Genomic DNA, 13,483 nt, shown 5'->3' with positions numbered 1-13,483 from the left:
CCAACCTGCCCGGTTTCAAATCCCAGCTCTGCAGCTCTGCAGTCATAGGACGCAATTCTGCGTGTGCGGCCATGCAGCGCCCCTGGGATCCCACCTCAAAGCACCACTGCCCCCTCTCATTGTCTCAAATGCTGCAGCCTCAGAGTCCTCCTGATGTAAACAGGGACACTGAGGCCTGACCCTCAGGCCGCCATCCCTCTCTCTCCCACAAGAGGTGACATCTATTTCTCTTTCCTTGAAGCTGGGCTGGCCTCGAGACTTGCGGTGGCCGAGACACTGCAGCAGAGGTAACGAAAGGCCAGGTGTGAGCCCTCCTGGAGTCCAACCCTGCCTCTCTGTGAACAAAGTGGCCACATGGCCCTTCCGAGCCTGTTGCCCCTGCTGCCAGCCCGTGAACCCCAGAAGAAGAGGCCCCCCGTGACCCGCAGTTGACCACAGACACATGAGAGGGCCCTGGTAAGACCATGAGAATGGCCCAGCAGAGCCAGGTGCAAAATACCAACCCACAGAATAATGAGCTTAAAAATAGTTGGCATTTGGAGAGACAACATTTTGGGGCACTTTGTTACACAGCAGTAGCTAGCTGATATCTTTGGGGTGCCCAAGGAGAGAGCAGGATATTAAGTATCAATTATTATTATTTTTAGTGATTCATAAGCTCCAAATCAATGAGAATTTGACATCTTGGAAGAGACACAAGAACTCTGTTTGGCGGCTCTGTGTTTTCAAGACTTTATCATTAAAAAAAAAAGTAGAAGACATCAGAGAAGGGAGGTGGGGGGAGCAAAAGGGGGAGTAGGGTGGGAGGATGAAGGATCTCCCCAAAATGTTGGATCTGGGTGACCCTCTTTCCCTGAAGGCCGCAGCCCACCCCGAATCCCTTCTCTGTCCTGGAGGCAGGTCCCCCAGCCACCATCTTCTGAAAACTCAGGTCCAGGGCACAGTTGAGGGCAGAGGTGGGGCCCAGGGCCTGGAGGCCTTGTCTGTGTCCTTGAGAGACCCTCGAGTGGTTGCTCAGGTCCTCCATGCCCCGGCAGGACCCCAGGGAGGTAGGCATTGAGTGGAGGGGCCTTCGGAGGTGGGGTCCTGAGGCCAGAGGGCCAGGCAGGGACCAGAACCAGGCATGGGGCTGGTGGTCACAGTGTGGTGGCTGGGGTCTGTGGAGAGGGCAGGAGAAGCCACATCAGGTGCAGAGAGGGGGTCTGGCCCCCTCACCTTCTGTGCAGCCCCCACCAGCCTCAAAGTGAGAGAGATGAAGACAGAGGGACTGAAGGAAGAGGTTGGGAGGCAGAGAAAGGATGGTGACTGAGAAAGAGGGAGACAGAGTCAGAACAGAAATGGGTGGAGGGAGAGAGCAGACAGATAGAAGAGATCTAGAAGAACAAGAGCAGGACAGCAGAGCAGGACAGAGGAGGAGACACTGAGAGACTCAGAGGTGAAGATGTGGAGAGAGAAAGAATGAGTCATACAAAGACAAAACAGAAGGGCCGGCCCGTGGCTCACTGGCTGAGCGTGGTGCTGACAACGCCAGGTCAAGGGTTAGGATCTCCTTACCGGTCATCTTTAAAAAAAAAAGAAAGACAAAACAGAGAGAGAGAGAGAGATGGAGAGAGACAGACAGAAAAAGACAAGAGAGGGTGGAAAGATAAAGGAAGAGAGAGAAAGGAGAGGGAGAAAAGAATCCATTGAGAAGCCCCCTCCATCACTATTGACCTCAGAGGTCACCTGACACTCAGACCAGGCCACCCCTGCCCCACCCTTAGCCATGGCAGGGCTGAGTCCCCTCGCTGTCCTATGTGGGATCTCTCTTTCCTAGACTCAGGCCTCCAGAGCCCATTCCATGCCTCAGCCCTGTCCAGGCCTCCACCCTCATCTCCCAGGCTTTCCTGATGGCCCTGAATTCGTCACCGCTGCCCAACTCACCTGCCTCAGCCCAGCACGAGTCCTCCTTCTCCTCATGTATGTGTGCAGTGGGGGGAGGTATCTCTTAGCCATGTGATCTCTAAGCGCTAGGGCCTTTGCACGTGCAATTCCCTCTGCTAGACGCTTCTCTCCTGCCTCAGTCCTCCCATTCTCCTGGTCTCAGCTCCAAAGTCCTCTCTTCCAGGCAGCCCTCCATGAACCCCTCCTCCCCCTGGCCTGGGTTCCATGTCCCTCTGGACTCCTCTGGTTCCTGGGCTACCACATCCCAGCTCTGCTTATACTGTTTGGGGATGGGTCTATCTACACCACTGGACTGCGAACCCCATGAGGGCAGAGCTGGGGCTGTTATATTCACTGTTGTGCCCCCATCACCACCCAGCACAGGGCTGGGCACAGAGGGACTCAGTAGATGTGTGTTGAGTGGATGGATGGATGGATGATCAACTAAGGAGTTTGGACTACATCCAGAGGGCACTAGGGAGCCACAGAAGGGCTCTAATACAGGGACAGTCAAGATCCGATCTGTGCTTTAGAAACTCCAGGCTGCCTCCCCACCCTGGGTCTTTGCACATGCTGTTCCCTCTGCTTTTCTGAGCAGGGTGAACCTGCACAAGTGACCTTTCCGAGCCTCTGTTTTCTCATCTGTAAAATGAAAATAATAATAGTCTCTCCCTCTTGGGGGTTGCTGTGAAGACTAAATGAGAAGATGCTCTAAAGTGCTGCCATGATGCCAGACCGGAGGAAAATTTATCCCCCACTTCTGTCCAGCAAGTTCCCATTCATCCTTCAGTGCCCCATCCAGGAAGTCTCCCCTGATCCCCCAGAGAGCGCGATGACTCCATCCTCTGGGCAAGCTATGGTCCACTGTCGCTCTGAATTGTCATCGGTTTTTGATGTCCATTTCCCCACAAGCCCAGAATCTCCTAAAGAGCCAGACCCTACCTGAAGCATGTCAGAGCATGAAGCAAAGGTGCAATGCATGTTGGGAGATGTATGTATGAATGGGTGGGAGGCTAAGTAGGTGTGTGAATGCATGGATAAATGAGATGTGCAGGTGAATAGGTGGGTAGGTAAACTGATGTGTGGGTAGGTGAGTGGATCAGTGTGGAGGTGGGTGGATGGGTGGCCAGCGGGTGGATGGGTGGGTAGGTGGATGCATGTGTAGGGAGGTGGGTAGGTGCGTGAAGGCATGGATAAGTGGGTGGATGTGTGGGTGCTGGATCAGTGCGGAGGTGGATAGATGAGTAAGTAGGTGGGTGGATAGATAAGTGGAGTGAGTGGATGAATGATTGATGGATGGATACATTTTTGGAGGGGTGAGTGAGTGAGTGAAACGGATGAACTATCTCTCCACCAAGCCTCGGAGAACTCTCAGTTCAGGGGCCCAGGCTGACCGTGCTCTGGGGAGACCCACTACTGGAGTCTGGAGGTCTTCTGAATGTTTGAGAGTTGTGCAACCCTTGGGCCTTGGACACTCACATTTCCGAATCCAGCCTCTACAGGTAATGCCACTCTCCTTCTAAGTTCAAACTCATCCCCACTGATCCTGGAAGACAAAAGAGAAAGGTTAGTGGGTTTTCCCCAGACACATCCAGTTGCCCCTAAATTCTTCCCGCCTTCGTTCAGCAAGAGATCCCTCTACCAGGATAGACCGAGTCATCTTTTAGGAGGGTGCTGGCCCTTTAAGAAAAAGCTGAGCCTTCCAATGTGGTGAGCGGAGCCTAGAAGAAGTGAGCTTTGGACGGAAAAGGTGTGTGTGTGGGTCCATGGACACTTCAACCACTGGGAGGGAGGCCAGAAAAAATTTAAAAAAGGAAAGGTGGGATGAGGAAATCTGTCTTGGCATCTTGTGCTCCCCTGATATGCAAACGAGGCACTGCATTATTCATGAACGGAATCTCAGAATGTGGGGCGTCTCTGTTTAGGAGAGGGGGCCTGGTGGGGGGCCTTACCCTGCGGCCGGACAGTCACGTGTGGCTGAGTCTCCGCGTAGCCGGCCATGGGCTGACCCTCTGGGCTGAATGCTGCACCCTGACCTACGAAGGGGGTTGAGGGGCGCCGGCTGAGCTCCAGGAAGCCCGTGTCCCGGCTTTGACACCCTCCTGAGGACCCCAAGCCCTCCCTCCCCACCGTCGCCCTGCACCTGTGCGGTTGGATTGATCGATCATCGGTTGCACGATGCGTCTCCGGGCGTTAATGAACCTGGGAGGCGGCCATCGAAACGGAGGGGGATGTAAGGAGGGAGTAGGAGGGAAGAAGACATAAACACGGAGAGAAGAGAGCAGCGGGGCTGGGCGCCGGGGCCTCCTTCAGCACCGTGGACAGCGCCCGGCCTTCCACCCTGTGCCGACCCATGGCCCTCCCGACCCTCCTGCCCACTCACCAGTTGTTGACTTGCAGGATGGTGAGCCCCGTGTCCTGCGCCAACTGTTTCTTCTGCTCCTCCGAGGGGTACGGGTGCTGTGGCCACCAGCAAGAGTCACTGCCAGCCCGGCCATCTCCTGATCCCCAAGGCCTGGCTCCAAGGATGGCGAGCCCAGGCTGGGGCAGGAGCCGGGAGAGCCAGCGTGTCTGGGCGTCTCCGCTCTCCCTGGGCCGATGGAGGCGAAGCGGAGCCAAGCTGCGGGCTACTGCCTGTGTGGTGCCCCCGCCTCTTCCGGCAATTAGAGGCTAATTGGCCAGCTCACCTTAGGGAGGCCAGGCTCCAGGAGGGAGCTCCACTGGCGTGTGGGAGGAGGCAAAGCCATCCCTGAGTCTCTCTGTCAGGATCCCTGTGCGTGTGTCCCCCTACCCCTGTGTCTTTCTCTGTGGCTCTCTCTCTCTCTTGCTTGCTTCTCTGTCTCCCACCCTCTTTCTGTTTCTGTTTGTGTCTCTTTGCCTCTGTATCTCTCTTTCTGTTTCAGTGTTTCCCTATGTCTCTCTGTGATTCTGTCCCTCCCTGCCTCTGAGCTTCTGGTTTTCTCTCTGTCTCTGTTCTTCTGTGACTCCATCTCTCCCTGTCCCTATCTTGCTCTGATTTGGGCCTTTCCCATATCTCTGTGTCACTCTGTTTCTTTCAGCCTCTCCCTGTCTCTACTTTTCCATCTCTCTCCATGAGGCAATGTGATGCAGTGGTTAAAGCCAGACTGCCTGTGTTTGAACAGCACTTCTGGCTGTGTGACCTTGGGCAAGTCCCATAACCTCTCTGTTCCTCAGTCTCCTCATCTGCAAAATGGAGATAGTAGCCCCTCCTTCACAGGGTACGTTTGGATGGATGGTGGGTGGGGGGTGGATGATTGATGGATGGTGAATAGATGGATGAATGGGTGGGTTGTAAGTGAGTTAAGAGTCCTTAGCAGCACCTAGCACACAGATAATGCTCACTGACGTTTGCCCTTGTCATTCCCCACCTCCATGAGAGTCTTCCTCGATATTTCTCCCCTGCCTCAGTCTCCCATCTCTGGGTTTCTCTTGGGGGCTCTGTCTCTGTGGATCATCCTTCTCCATCTTTCTCTATGCCCACCCTGCACCTGGGGTGGCAGGGTTCTCACCGAGAGGTGCTGGAACAACCAGGCTCTCATGATGCTGGTGGCCACCTTGGGGAAGATTCCCCTCTTCTTGTTCCGCCGCCGCTCCTGGTCCAACTCCTCATCCTCTCCCCCAGAGCTTGGAGAGGCCATGCTTGTGTCCAGTCCATCTCCTGAGGGGTACAGGCATGCTGTGTTTGTGGACAATGAACAGTGGGGGATCAGAGGACCCCAGAACCCTCACCCAAGACATGACCTCATATCCCAGCTGTCCTTGCCCCTTTGGAAGTCCTACTTGCAGTCTAACTTCAATCCTAAGACCCGCTCCTGTGTTTCCCCTTTACCTACCAAGCTTCTTACCTTGGTCACTGGAGTTGTCCCCACTGTGGGAGGCCAGGCCCCCACTGGATGGACCTGGGGTCCCCAAATGTACAGACCCGCTGTCCTCGTGGTCTCTAATCCATGTATTAGTCTAGAAAGCAAGAGTTGGAAGTTAGTACCAAGGCTTGGGACACAATATAGCACAGTGGCTAAGAGCACAGGCTCTGAAATGAGGACTCCTGGATCTGAAGCCTGTCCCTGTGTCTCTTTCCTGGCTGTGTGATCTGTGGCAAGTCACTTCATCTCTCTGTGCCTTAGTTTCCTCAACTGGAAAATGGAGGACAATAACAGTCCCGACCTTACAGAGCGAGGTAAGGATTCAATGAGTTAATTAACGTAAAGACACATAGCAATCGCCCAATAAAGATGAGCTTATTCAGGTCTGTGGCACCTTGTCTGAAATCCGTGGGGCCAGAGGTATTTCAGAATACAGAATTTTTCACATTTTTATGCAGTAAATCAGAACGTACATTATGTATGTCATAACTACTCCAGCAGGGTCTGGGGCATAACCTCGTCATGAAACTCATTAACATTTCTGCAGCAAAATGGATGAATATTTAACTAAGTGGAATAAATAAAGACTATAAATAGTCTCTCATTATTTCAGGTCAGATTTTGCTGCCAAATGAGTTTGCACTAAACTTATGGGGAAAGAAAACCCACAAAACTTTAAGTTTTCAGAGACTCTGGGGTCTTAGAATTGCAGATAAGGGAGTCCAGGGACTGTATTTTCTTTCCTTTTTTTTAAAAAAAGATGATCGGTAAGGGGATCTTAATTCTTGATTTGGTGTTGTCAGCACCACGCTCTCCCAAGTGAGCTAATCGGCCATCCCTATATGGGGATCCGAACCTGCGGCCTTGTGTTATCAGCACCACACTCTCTCAAGTTAGCCCCAGGCCAGCCCAGGGACTATATGTTCTTTCTCCAAACTCCAATGCATTTTGAGGAACTTGAGATGTGTTGGACTCACTCTAGGCCCCAGCTCTGTGCCCCAGGGAGCCAACCCACCCATATCGACTGCATCAGGACTTTTGTCATTCCGCTTAAGGTTGGGTTCAATTTCTGCCAGGTGGCTGTAGGTTAGTTGTGTCCTTCTACCCAAGGACTCAGCAACTATTAAGCAGCCCTCTGCATTCTGCTCCTCTTTGGTGCTGGCAACCTCTCCTTCTCCCACCCTTTAGACTAGGGGTGGAAATATTGCCCACTGTTGCTCAGTCCAGAGGTACACATCATCCTTGGTGACTGCCTTAAACTTTGCCCACCTCTTTGCAAACAGTCCCTTCCCAAATCATCTGGTGTGGGTGCATAGTGTGTTTCCTGCTATGGCTCAGAGACGTGTCCTGCAAGCGCCATACATCTATGTGGAATTGTGCATTTGATGCATTTTGGGATGAGTGTGTGCAGCTGCCAAATCACTCAAGTCAGAAAGCTGTGAGCACAATCACGGCTGTCACCTGTAGCTTTTACAGTGCTGGGTCTGATCAGATGCTGCAGGTGGGTGTATACAAGTGGATGTGCCTGAAGCTTTCCTGAGCCTTTCATTTGGCACATAAGAGAACATGACCTATCTGACCTATGAGTGTACCCACCATAGGTTGTACCTGAGGATACTGAGATGGCATGGCTGTCCCCTGAGAGGATGTGACAGTGATACGGTTGTTACATGGGTGTAGCTGAGGCATGCAGCAGGATTTGAGTGTGGTTGTGTCCATCTGTGCCATGCCTATGTGGTTGTACCTGACTCCAGTTATCACAAGACTACATTGTTCTAAGTTTGTGACTGCAATTTGAGGGTTTGGTTGTCCTATTTGTGAGACTGTGCATGTGGTGACTGTGATTCCCACACAGGTGGGTAGATGACTCCGTGACTCTATCTGGGCTGGTGACTTTCATGCAAGCATATCTGAGGCTGTGTGAAGATGTCCAAGGGAGATGTCACCAATCATTGCATGCAATGTGCTCCCTCTGAGCATGTGCATATTATGGTTCGTGGGGCAGAGGGTCCATGAGGCCATTCTGTGATGGCTGTGTGTGGGTGTGACTGAGTCTGTGCAGTTATACTGTGCGCCTGTATCTGACTTCACTCTGTGCTGTATCATTGCTGGGTGTGTTGACAGGTGTGGCCCTTATGTGACTTTTCCCTGAGGCTTCCCCTCTCTCTCTCTGTACATAGCTGTGGCGAGTTGGGACCACATGGCTGTTGGGCTGGCCCGTGGCTCACTTGGGAGAGTGTGGTGCTGATAACACCGAGGCCATGGGTTCGGATCCTATATGGGGATGGCCAGTTTGCTCACTGGATCCACATGGCTGTTATGTGTGTGACTGTTGTCTGGTGTCCTAAGTCAATGACATTGTTGCATGGCTGTACCTGAGATGGTGCCACTTTATCTCATTGCTTCACTGGGTCTACTTCTGTATGGCTATATCCAAGTCTGTGAGTCTATTTCCAAGTCTGCGTGAATGAATCTGTGGTGTGTGGCTGTCGAGGGGTGTGTGTGCATGCCTACTGTAGCCCGTCTGTTACATGGTCAGGGTCACGAGAGTGCATGTATGCATGCCATGTGGTCACACATGGGTCTGTGGTCAGTCTGGGTCCAAGTGTGGCTGTATCTGAGTTTGTGTGGCAGTATCTGGGGCTGTTTGGTTCTATCTCCATCTATGTGGCTGCTGTGTGGCTGGAGTGCGTGTTTGTGTGCTGCGTATACATACACACACTCTAGAACGCAGTGCTGAATCTGGCTGCGAACTACATTGTTGTCATTGGCTGGGATGTGGCAGTATGTGATACATGCTGTCACCTGGCTGGGAGTGGGGATGGGTAGCTGTGTGGGCATCTGCGTGGATATAGCCAAGCCTGTGGGTGGTATCTGAAGCTGTTGCTGTGTGTGTGTGTGTGTGTGTGTGTGTGTGCGCACGCATGTTGCCCAGCAGCATCCGAGTCTGTGTAGCTGTTGTGTGACTGTTGCACGTGTGTGCCCCATGGTCAGGCCATGTCCATGAGGCTGTGTGGTGTGGCGTGCATGTACCCTCATGCTGTGTCCAAGTGTGGCTTTGGTTTCGGGGTGATGCCTGGCACCCTGTCCCAGCCTAACCTGGTCTGGGAGGCTGGGGCAGGAGGCCGAGTAGTCCTCGAGATCCTCCCTGCAGCCGCCATCCCGATCCTCGATGACCAGGTCGATGGGCATCTTTCCCTTGAGGCAGGTGATGTAGCGGTGACAGAAGTTGTCGCACAGGTCGTGGACCTGGGGGGGCACCGGGGTACTGGGGGGGCACCCAGGGGCCAGGGCTGGGGTGCACAGGGACGGGGTGGTATTCTGCTTCAACTCCAGTGGGGAGAGAGTCTGAAGTGGAGGGTGCAGGAGGCGAGAGGGGGAGGCATGTGGGGCAAGTGGGGGTGTGAGGGGAAGTGGGGGGTACTCACCTTCTCCAGCTCCAGCAGGTGGAACCTGAGCACCTGGATGGCCTGGATCATCTGAAGACACAGACAGGAAGGGATGGGAGTGGGGGAGGGAGAGAGAGAGGAGGAAGAAGGAGGAAGAGAAGGAGGAGAAAGGAGAGGAGACAGAGAAAGAAAGAGGGAGACAGAATGACAAAGACAGATAACAGACAGAGACAGAGCAAAGAGAGACAAAGACAACAGGGGCAGAGGGAGAAACAGGACAGAGACAGAGACCAGAATTAAGGAAAGAGAGGATGTTAGATTGAGAGGCAGAGACAAGAAAGGGAAGCAAGAGACAGAAAAGTGTGCATCAGAGGAGGAGTGAGCTAAGGTGCACCATAGGAGTAGACACACCTGCCCCATGCTGGTTTGCTCTCAGCCCCATTTTCCACCTTTCACCTGCAAACTACATTTCCCAGCATCCTTTGCTGAAGGACTTGGCCAGCAGGAAACCCTGGCAGGAGCTTGGAGAGCCAAGGAAAAAAGAAGCCAGGGTATTTCTTTCTTTCTCTCTCTCCCTTCCCCTCCTCTCCTCCTCTCTCTTCTGCAGCTATGTCCCTGTGCTCATTTTGGTGTGGGCTCTGTTCTGACAGGTAGAATGGCAAATGCCCCACTCTGTGCCAGGCATTGCTCTGAGGGCTTGACTTGTGTTAATTCATTAAATCCCCACAGCAGCCCTAAAAGAAATTACTGCTACGTACACTTTACAATGAGGACACTGAAGCACAGGGAGTCGGAGCTACGTGCCCTGTGTCATAGAGCCAGTGAGTGGCAGGGTTTGGATTCGAACTCAGGCCATCAGTCCCATTCTCAGCATTGCCCATGGGCAACAATGATCACGGTTTGAGAAAGCAGAGCAGGTGGTCTCCTCTGTTCACCTGCCAACCAACCCCAGGGATATGAGGGTGGGGCAGGAGACCACCCTGGAGGAGGGAGCATGGGAGTGTGGGTCTCACCAGATTGTCCAGCTCTGGGTTGGAGGAGAAGAGGGGCCTTTCGAAGAGGACCTGTGAGGGAGGAGAGAGAGAGTGAGGGCACATGCTGTCTCCCAACCACCCCTCCTTGCTGGCTTTCCTGGCACATGGCCGATGGGAGTGTCCACCTGCTTGGCAAAGGCTGCGATGTCCTCGTTGAAGGAATCAGAAGAGCAGACGTCGCCGCCCGGGGGTGTGCTCAGCCCAGCCCCAGCCCCGTCGCGGGGTGAGCATGTGGCCAGTTCACATTTCTCAAAGACCAGAGCCAGCAGGGGGAAGAGCGGGTGTCTGGGGGAGGTGGGAAAGGAGAGAGTTCATGAAGGGAGGGCAGGTGAGCTGTGAGGTACGAAGCCACTAGGAGGGGGACAAGAGACCCAGAGAGATGAAATGGAGGCAGAGACACGGAGAGACAGAGACCGAGGCACACAGAGAGAAACAGACCCAGAGAGCAAAGGGACAGAGCGAGACCAAGACAAAGACAAGAGGGAACGGCAGAGGCAGAGAGAGACAGAAGCCCGAGGCCCGCAGCCCAGAGCCCCGGCGTTCCCAGGCCCCTCTTACCCATAGATCTCATCCTTCTCCCTCTTCAGGCTGTCGCTGTCCAAGCCCGGGGCTGGGTGCTGTGGAGGCCGGTGCAGGCCGTAGGGCCCCGGGGCTCTTGGTGCCTCAGAGAAGCCGGCCAGGGCTGCGGTGCTGTCCACGATGCCTGGGTAGCGGGGCAGCTCATCATACTGGGGGAGGCGAGATGGGGAGAGCCCAGGGAGGGGTCAGACGTCCAGCTAAGGAGCTTCCCTACCCTGGGACGCTCCCTCTGTGTCCCAGGAACTCGCCCTTCTGGTCCCCAAGTTCTGAACCCCTACACCTTTAAGCCTCTCCTGTCCCATAGAACTGTCTGGGTGGGACTGAGGACACTGTCCCCATGGACTTCTCTTGTGCCCTGGACTGTGAAAAAATGCCCCGTCAGAGATTCCTGACGTGTGGGTGGGAGGACCCAGAGGAAGCAGCTGAACCCGGTTGTGGATAGGAGGTGGTGGTCAGTGATGGTCTGGCTGGTGACCACCAGCTCCTCACACAGGGAGGAGGGGAGGACAGAAGGGACAGAAAGACACAGAGGAAGTCAGAGAGAGGTGTGGGAGGAGAGAGAGACCGGAAGGAGAGATTTTCACCCATGGACAGCTCTGATAGAAACGGCGCATTGTTTGTACCCAAATGTACACGTAGGCAGCCTCCCCCACTTCCATTGCGTTTCACTGTTGTCAGATATGCACGTCTGAGTGTGTCCTAACAACCTGTCTCACCCTACTCGCCATGTGAATCCGCCACACACATATACACAGACAACCATACACACACCCGCGTGCACATCTATGCACCCAAACACCCCCACATACACTTTGGTGCACATCCCCCACAACATGCAGGCTTAGAGGAGCCCCCATCACCAGAGACACCCCCTACACACACAGTCGCAGAGCCAAGCTCCAGGCACGGGAATGAGGAATGAATGAATGAATGAAACATTTAGCGTAGTGCCTGGAACACATTCGCCAAACGCTTGTTGAAGGAAAGGACAGCTCCACACAACTGCACAACACGCTTGTGCAAGCAGCCCCAGAGAGAAACATGCGCATCGGGTGGGATTTCGTGTCCTGTTGTCATGGCACCACACACCGGGGAAGCCCGAGGAATCTTTGAATCTCCAGGTCAAACCCTTTCCTTGTCGATGAGAGACTGGGGCTCGAGGGGCAAAGGGACTGGCCAGGGAGCAGCGCAGGAGCGGCCCCGCCTGCGGCTGTCGCGGACCTGGGCGCCCGGGCCGGCGCGTTTCTCTCTCCCGCTCCGTCTCTCACCTCCTCTTCTCCTCACTTCCCCTGAGCCCCGAAGTTGGACCTCGCTGCCCCCTGCTGTCGGTCGCGGCCACTCGGCGGGGCCTTCGCGTCCTGCGGTGTGTCCGCTCCCACCCTCCCCATGGGTGCTGCCCTCCTGTCCCGTCTGCTGTCCCCCGTCCCACCTCTGCCAGCACTGTCCCAGCCCAGCCCTCGGGGACAGCGACGGGTGGGGGTGGGGTGGAGGGCCCGGGGTGGAGGAGGAGACCGGGGCGCCGGGAGGGAGCCGGACGGAGGGGCCGAGAGCGGCGGGGGAGGCCGGGGCGCCGGAGCCGGCGGAGCGCGCGGGAGGGGAGCTGGGGGGCCGGGGGTGCAGACGGGCCGGGCGCCGGGCTCCGCGCCCTCGACCTACCCTCCGGGCCATGGGCCGATGGCGGCGGCAGCTCCCGGGTCCTCTCGGAGCCCGGCCGGTGGGGAGGGCGCAGCCGGGGCCGGGGGCGGGCAGGAGGCTGGTGCGCGGCCCCCCACGCCCACCGCCGTCCGTGGCAGGCGCCGGGCAGGGCGCAGGTGCCGCGCATGGACGCCCCCGGCCCCCTGCCCGCGGGGGTCACAGCCGGGGGCTCATTGCAGCCAGGGGCGGGCGGCGGCCGGGGGCGGCGGTCCGGGAGCGCCGGCTTCTCCCTCCGCCCGCCGGGCTCGCCCTCCTCTGTGGTCACATCCGGAAGCTCCGCCGCGGAGACGCTTCCCGCGCCGTCCGCCGCCGCCGCGGCCCCGCCCCGCCCCTCCCCCCGCCTCGGTCGGCGCGCCGCGCCTCTCCCGCTGCTTCCGCGCCCCAGTCGCCCGGCGGCCCGTCTCCCTCGCTCCGGCGCGCCAGCTCCGCGGTTCCCTCCTGCTTTCTACGTCTCTCTCCGTCTGTCTCTCCCCGCCCCCGAATCAGAGGGGAGGACGAGAGGCAGGAAGGGAACAACACCCCATACTTTCGTGTCCCCTCTTGCTCCGGCCCCTTCCCGTCCCTTCCCAGGGAGACAGCGATTCCTGGGCCTGCGCGTGTGGCCGCCTCTGGGCGCCGCGCTCCTGCGTGTGTGTGTTGCCCTCTCCCTGGCAGCGTCTCGGTGTGTGTCTGGCTGCTGGACTGTGTGTGCCTTAGGGGCAAGTGTGTGTGTGTGTGTGTGTGTGTGTGTGTGTGTCCCTCTGTCCCTCTACCCATCTTTGACCCCCTGCCTTCTAGAAGGTCCTTAGCCTGAATCCCCTCACTGCTCTCGGCGTCTGTGGCGTCTCCAAAACCGAGAGCGAATCATGCGCCGCTCACGTGTGCGCTGGCGAGCAGGTCCACAGCTTCTGTCCGATTCCTAGACAGGCGTTGGGACTGGCGCCCTAGCGAGGTGAAGAAGACGCGCGTGTGCAACTACAGCTCACGGAGCGCCTATTCT

At 56.1% G+C, this 13,483-nt stretch overlaps 1 protein-coding gene across 2 annotated transcripts; it reads right to left on the bottom strand.

Annotated features, from left to right (window-relative positions):
* Window positions 1-782: 782 nt before the first annotated feature.
* Window positions 783-12,495, bottom strand: MEIS3 (Meis homeobox 3). Of its 2 annotated transcripts, XM_063109895.1 has the most exons (13): window positions 12,466-12,495; window positions 10,789-10,958; window positions 10,356-10,515; window positions 10,210-10,260; window positions 9,236-9,286; window positions 8,907-9,056; window positions 5,790-5,901; window positions 5,454-5,602; window positions 4,307-4,383; window positions 4,067-4,125; window positions 3,876-3,959; window positions 3,403-3,469; window positions 783-1,157 (listed from the first exon to the last, which is right to left on the bottom strand). In XM_063109895.1, the coding sequence occupies exons 1-12, from the start codon at window positions 12,475-12,477 to the stop codon at window positions 3,420-3,422; spliced, it is 1,125 nt and encodes a 374-aa protein (XP_062965965.1). In that variant the 5' UTR covers window positions 12,478-12,495; the 3' UTR covers window positions 783-1,157; window positions 3,403-3,419. The 2 variants fall into 2 exon arrangements, with proteins under 2 accessions (XP_062965965.1, XP_062965964.1); XM_063109894.1 differs by lacking the exons at window positions 783-1,157; window positions 3,403-3,469; window positions 3,876-3,959; window positions 4,067-4,125; window positions 4,307-4,383 and adding an exon at window positions 4,557-4,643.
* Window positions 12,496-13,483: the final 988 nt, after the last annotated feature.

Source organism: Cynocephalus volans, chromosome 10 (genome assembly GCF_027409185.1).
Source record: "Cynocephalus volans isolate mCynVol1 chromosome 10, mCynVol1.pri, whole genome shotgun sequence".
Taxonomy (NCBI): domain Eukaryota; kingdom Metazoa; phylum Chordata; class Mammalia; order Dermoptera; family Cynocephalidae; genus Cynocephalus; species Cynocephalus volans.
The sequence above is the reverse complement of the archived record's forward strand: the minus strand, read 5'-3'. Positions and strand labels throughout refer to the sequence as shown.